At 52.1% G+C, this 6,271-nt stretch overlaps 1 protein-coding gene across 2 annotated transcripts in view; it reads left to right on the top strand.

The window, feature by feature from the left end:
* Positions 1–6,271, top strand: part of RAMP1 (receptor activity modifying protein 1) — a 48,593-nt gene that overhangs the window by 8,144 nt on the left and 34,178 nt on the right. Inside the window, exon 2 of one of the 2 annotated variants that reach the window (XM_070489275.1) lies at positions 5,259–5,433. The exons of the other annotated variant lie outside the window; for it this stretch is intronic. Coding sequence (XP_070345376.1) covers positions 5,337–5,433 — 97 coding nt within the window. The 5' untranslated portion in view covers positions 5,259–5,336. The remainder of the gene's footprint in view (positions 1–5,258; positions 5,434–6,271) is intronic. 2 annotated transcript variants of the gene reach the window in all.

Raw genomic sequence — 6,271 nt, 5'->3', positions numbered from 1 at the left:
GCTGATATATGGTTTGCAAATATCTTCTCCCAATTGTTAGGTTGTCTTTTTGTTTTGTTGATTGTTTCCTTTGCTGTGTAGAAGCTTTTTAGTTTGATGTAGTCCCATTTGTTTATTTTTTCTATTGTTTCCCTTGCCTGGTCAGACTTGGTATTTGAAAAGATGCTGCTAAGACCGATGTTGAAGAGCGTATTGCCTATGTTTTCTTCTAGAAGTTTTATGGTTTCAGGTCTTACCTTCAAGTCTTTAATCCATTTTGAATTAATTTTTGCGTCTGGTGTAAGATAATGGTCTACTTTATTTTTGCTGGGGGTGGGAGAGAGAGAGTGAGTCTTCTTGCCGTGTGTAAAAGAAGTTTTTATGATGTTAAGGGAGACTCATTTGGTGTCACCTGTGGCAGTATGTGCGAGTTGTGAGTTGTGCATCCCCTCCGTGGCTGGCAGGCCGTGGGTGCTGGTGGCTGGTGACTCAGTAGAGAGGAGGTCTGTGAGTCTTGCTGCGTTCCTGCCACGAATGGAGGCTCCCTAGGCGCCCACGGAGACCCAGGAGTCTGCTGACTGCTGTTTATTTTGAGTTTCACTCCTTTATTCCTAAGCAAGATTGTTCTGCACTTCCTTTGGTGGGTTTTATTAGCAGCATTGGGCATTTTTCTTCCCAAAAGAGGTGTGTGAACTTTCTTTCTGTCTGGGCCAAGGCAGTTGGGATGGTGCGAGTGATCAGTTCCTCCAAGAGCTGCAGGGTCTTCATTTTCTGCAGAACCATCCAGTGGGGGCCCTCTGGGGCACTGGAGAGAACTGAGGCCCTTTCCAGTGTCTTTCATGGCTGTCAGTCACCTTGGGTTTTCCATTTCTTATAGCAATGATGTTGTTCCATATCTTGCTGTGAACTTGTCCATTTTACCCAACGTATAATTCTATAGATAATTATCTTATTTTTCTAATCCTGTCTGTATCTCTGGGCATCTGCCCTTTCTCTGGTGAGTTGGTATTTTCATGTTATTTCTTGATCAGGACTGGACAGTGGTTTATTTCTGTGGTTAGTCTCCCCCCCCCACAATCTCCTCTCCAATCAAAGAACCAGTTCTTTCTCCTTGAAAGCCTAATCCATTTGTTTTTGTTCTTTCTTGTTGAGGAATGAAGCCTGCCCAGTCAATCCTCTGCTTGGCAGCCTGGCCGCATCTCCTGAGTTTTTTCTGCCTCGTGACCACCGTTGATATTTCCTAGATTTTCTGGGTGTGTGGTTTTTATTTCTTCTTTAACACGAGTTATCTGGAAGCAAGTTTTAAAAAAATCCCAAAGGCTCAGGCTTCTTGGTTTCATGTCCAACACTCACGGCTACTTTTCTATGCCATGGTCACAGAGCAGGTCAGGAATCACCACAACTGAGTGTGTGTTAAGGCTTCCTTCTCGGTCTTGCCAAATTTTCCTTTTGTAAATGGCCCATAAACCCGTGAGAAGAGTGTGGAGTTTTTGTGTGTCGATTCTAGATGTCACATTAAATTAAGCTGCTGGGTCCCCCGTAGCCTCATTGATTTTAGTCTCCAGCTCTGTCAGGAGCTGTGAGCCCTGTGTGAAAACCCCACTCTGCTTCTGTGAACCCGTCGGTTCTCTGTGGTGGAGTTCCTGTCGTCTCTGTGCCGGGAGCGACAATAGGGAATCCACACATGTAATCCCTGCCCGTCACATCCACGCAGTGAGTTCTTGTAGCCCAACCTTCTTTGTTCCAGCCATTGCTTTTTTATTTTCAATTGTGGCAAAATACACAGAACATAAAATTTACCATCTTGACTATTTTAAATACACAGTTCTGTGGCATTAAGTACGTTTACATTGCTGTACAACCATCAGCACCATCCATCTCCAGAACTTTCTCATTGTCCCAAACCGAAACTCTACCCATTAAACACGAGCTCGTCATTCCCCCTCCCCAAGCCCGCAGCCCCCGCCATTCTACATCTTGTCTCTGTGATTTGGACTCCTCTGGATACATATAAGTGGAATTATATAGTATTTGTCTTTGTGTGACTGCCTTATTTCACTTAATGTCCTCAAGGTTCATCCGTGTTGTGGCATGTGACAGGATTGCCCTCTTTTTTAAAGCTGAATAATATTCCCTTGTATGGATATCCCACATTTTGTTTATCCATTCCTCTGTTGATGGACACCTGGGTTGTTTCCACCTTTTGTCTACTGTGAACGATGCTGCTACGAATGTGTGTGTAACAAATATCTCTTTGAGATCCTGCTTTCAATTTTTTTTTCCCTAAGATTGGCACCTGTGCTAACATCTGTTGTCAAACTTCTTTTTTTTTCTTCTTCTCCTCAAAGCCCCCCAGTACATAGTTGTATATTCTAGTTGTAGGTCCCTCTGGTTGTGGCATGTGGGACGCTGCCTCAGCATGGCCTAATGAGCGGTGCCATGACCACACCCAGGATCCAAACCAGCGAAACCCTGGGCCGCTGAAGTGGAGTGTGCGAACTCAACCACTCGTCCACAGGGCTGGCTCATCAATTTTTTCAATATGCACCCAGCAGAGGAATTGCGGGAACGTATGGTAATTCTGTTTAATGTTTTGAGGACCCGCCATACTGTTTTCCACGGCAGCTTCACTGTCTTATGTCCTCACCAACAGTGCACGAGAGTTCCAGTTTCCCCACTTCCTCCCCAACATTGTCTCTGGTTTTCTGAGGGTAGCCGTCGTGGTGGGTGTGAGGCGCCATCGTTGGTCTTCAGGTGGAGTTTAGCTTTGTCGGGGATGATACTGTGGCTTTTCATAGCCTCACAGTTGCCTGACTCCGCTTTCCACCTTTGGATGTTATTCTGCATCACTTAGCTTTTTACCTGATTTTGCATCTCATTTTCTCACGGATTCAGGGGGCACATGAACAGGTCCCCCCATCCAGCACAGAGCAGGCACTTCAAGGAGGGGAAGGGAGGAGGGGAGCAGCATCTCTGACTCACAGCAAGGGGACAGTGGGCTGGAACTGCAGGCTGACCGGGAGGATCAGAATCTGCTTGGTGAAGGCTGCGCTGGTGCAAGCTGCTGTTCGGGACGCGAAAGGACCCACGGGCCAGGAGGACTTTCCGGTTCTCTCCCAGCCCTTGACTGGCTGCCCCAAGGTGGCGGTGGGTGGGAATTCCTCTTGCCAGCAATGGAGAGCTTCTTGGGGGTGGGCGGGACCAGCTGGCCTCCTGAAGAGAGGGGGCTTTAGATGGAACAGAGACAGAGAGCGGAAAAAGCTCCGGGGCAGCCAAGGGGCTTTCACACTAGATGATTCAGTGTGAGCCAGAGGGAAGTGTGGCAGCGGGAGACGCCCAGGGAGCCACCCAGGGAGCCACGTGCAGGATGCCGGAACAGACCACAGCAGCCGCGCAGAGACTGGCACGGGGCCCTCCAGCCTGCCGAGGATGGAGTGGTGACCCAAGGGCCCGGTTCAGGAGAACCAGACTTGAGGGTGGTGGGAGCGGGTGCTGAAGGCAGGCGCTGCGTATGGACAAAGCACAGGCTCAGAGATCCCAGGGTCTGCCACATGAAGGGTTCCTCCCCGTAGTTACAATGTAGCACGACACCCACAGTCAGAGAGAGCTGTGTGCTGTGCAGGGCGGAGGAGGTGATGGTTCACTGGGCCTTGAGGGTTGAGTAGGAGTTTCTACTTGGACACACACAGTGTTTGTTTTTTCAGCTTGTCGTTGTTTTGGGTCTTGTTTTCTTTTTTCAGAATAGGCTGAGGAGGACTGAGGGCAACATGTTCAAACCAAGTTCTGTTTCCGTCATTCTCTGGGGCACTCCATGACAGGCCCGGCATGTAGCTTCTTGGGGATTTGGCTCCCGAGTGGCTGTAACCGAGGGAGTCCTGGAAGTGGGTGGTTTTTACTCTGCTGGCTCTGGCTGGCTGAGCAGATGATTCACAGCTGCAGCAAGAACCTGCAGAGCAGGGATTTTTCCGGTGGGAAAAATTGGGAGATCTGGACGGAATACAGAGATAATATTTCATAAATTATATGGGCCTTTTTTTAACCTATGGAAACTGTAGAAGAGCAGAAGGCAGAAAATAGATTATCCATAATCACACCCCTCAGAGATAACCCACTCTTGATGTTTCCTTCCCACTTTTTTTTTTTTTTGCTGGGAAAGAGTGGCCCTGAGCTAACATCTGTTGTCAATCTTCCTCTTTTTTTTCCCCTCCCTCAAGCCCCAGGACATAGTCGTATATCCTAGTTGTAAGTCCTTCTGGTTCTTCTGTGTGAGCTACTGACACACCAGGGTTACTGACACACAAGTGGTGTGGTTCCACGCCCAGGAACCGAGCCCGGGCTGCTGAAACAGAGTGCACCAAACTTTAACCAGTAGGACATCAGGGCTGTCTTACCCCACTTATTATTTTTAAACAGCTTTATTGAGATAAAATTGACATGGAATAACTGAATATATTTCAAGTGTACAGTTTGAAAGATTCTGACATGTCCACCCATGTGGACTCCGTGAGCATATGTACCCATCGCCTCCAAAAGTGTCCTGAGCCCTCTGTCACCACCTTCCTGCTGCCTCTCCCATCCCTCCCCATCGCCCCTGCCGGCCCCCGGGGTCCAGGCCCCGAGTGTGCGGTGAGTTGCTAAGAGTGGCTGGCATTGGAAGCCCTGCTGGGATGGGCTGCTCGTTTTGAGGTGGGATCACTTCTGGGCACGCATCCGCTGGAAACCAGTCCTATTGGCCCACCTGGCGCGGGAGGTTCCCATTTCTCAGATCAATAAACTGCAGCTGAAAGGTGAAGAGGCCCACCCAAGCCCCCGAGGCCTCCTCTGCCGTGGGGTCCCTGGAGGCTCTCGGGCTGCCCCTGCGCCAGCTCACAGCACCGCAGGAGGGCTCCAATTTTAGCCCCCAGCTCCCTCCTTTCCCCGGCTCATCCCACACCCATCACCCCAGCCGCCCCCACCGCAGCTCCGGGAGGACCACTCGGGCTCCACGGTTCTCTCTGCAAACACGAAAGAAGCAGCAGGATGGGCAGGCACAGAGCTAGGGCGGTGTAAAATGAGACCCTCAGGGTCACACTCCGGGCCCCTCATCTCTCCAGGCCCCTCATCTCTACTTAGTTAGAAAACCCCAATGCCAAGGGTCTCAAGGCAGCTGCCCTGCGGCCCCGATGGCAGAGCCCGGGAGTCCCCCTGGGGAGCTCAGCTGCGCGGTCTATCTGGTCCCCGTCACTTTGCCTGAGGGATCCTTTCTGCCTTCGTGTGGCTGCCGCATGTCCTCATTTCAGGGGTGTTTTCCTGCTGTGGAGAACGGGGGCCGTTTCTCTGAGTCCCCCCACCCCCCCGAAGGAACACGGAGTTCCTAAATGCTGCCCAGGGCCAGGCAGGGTCCTGTCCTGACACGCCGAGGAGGGAGTGCCATCTGCCCGCGGCCTCCGCGCACGGCCGCTGAACGACACAGCTGTGAGTGAGTGAATTTGCAGTCAACACCGAAATGGAACCCGTTTGGCCCCAAACAGCTGGTGTTAAAACTTTGGGCAACTTCATTTAGTTTTGAAACTGTAAAGTTGCCTCTCTTTCCAGTGAGAGAAACCACATCAGGCTCGTTTACGGAAAAGGTCAGTGTGGTTCTCCTGTACCTGAAAAATGAAGCTGGTTTGCAGTTCCGCCCGAACAGCTTGCCCGGCCTCGTCCCAGCTGTAGGAACCGGCAGAGAGAGCGGCCGTGGCTCCGGGCTCCCCCAGGGCAGGAAAGAAAGGGCAGTGGGGGGCTGTGTCCCCGTGGAACAGGGGGTCAGTGGGGCCTGGCCTCACAGGTCCCGCCTTTGGGAGGCAGAAGGGGCTCAGAGAGAGGTGAGAGATGCAGCCCAGAGCCAGCCCAGGGGCAAGCCCTGCAGCCCGCCCAGGCCAGGGCTTGTACAGACAGTGGGAGCTAGAGCTGGCCGTGCCCTAGTGTGATCACTGATGCTGCAGGGCAAGTTGGCCGCTGAGGGCCCAAGCCAGCAGAGTGGGGGCAGGTGGCTGCTTTCTGTAGCCCAGAGGACAGTAGGAAGAGACTGACCCGAATACACCAGGGAGGGACACCGTAACAGGAGGAATTGTGGACTGCGGCCTTCCTCCTCAGAGCTCAGTCCGGCCAGGTGGAAGGGCTGGTGGTGCTCCTTCTGTCCCCCAGCACCAGCACTCCCCCGGTTGGGGACCCCCACCAGAGGAGGCAGCGTCTGGCTCTGCTGGACGATTGGGCAGCCCCTGCTTCCTTGACCCTCTGGGGCCTTGGGAGCCACCCAGCGTCCCTGTAACAG

This window comes from Equus asinus, chromosome 19, assembly GCF_041296235.1.
Source record: "Equus asinus isolate D_3611 breed Donkey chromosome 19, EquAss-T2T_v2, whole genome shotgun sequence".
Classification (NCBI taxonomy): Eukaryota; Metazoa; Chordata; class Mammalia; order Perissodactyla; family Equidae; genus Equus; species Equus asinus.
The sequence above is the reverse complement of the archived record's forward strand: the minus strand, read 5'-3'. Positions and strand labels throughout refer to the sequence as shown.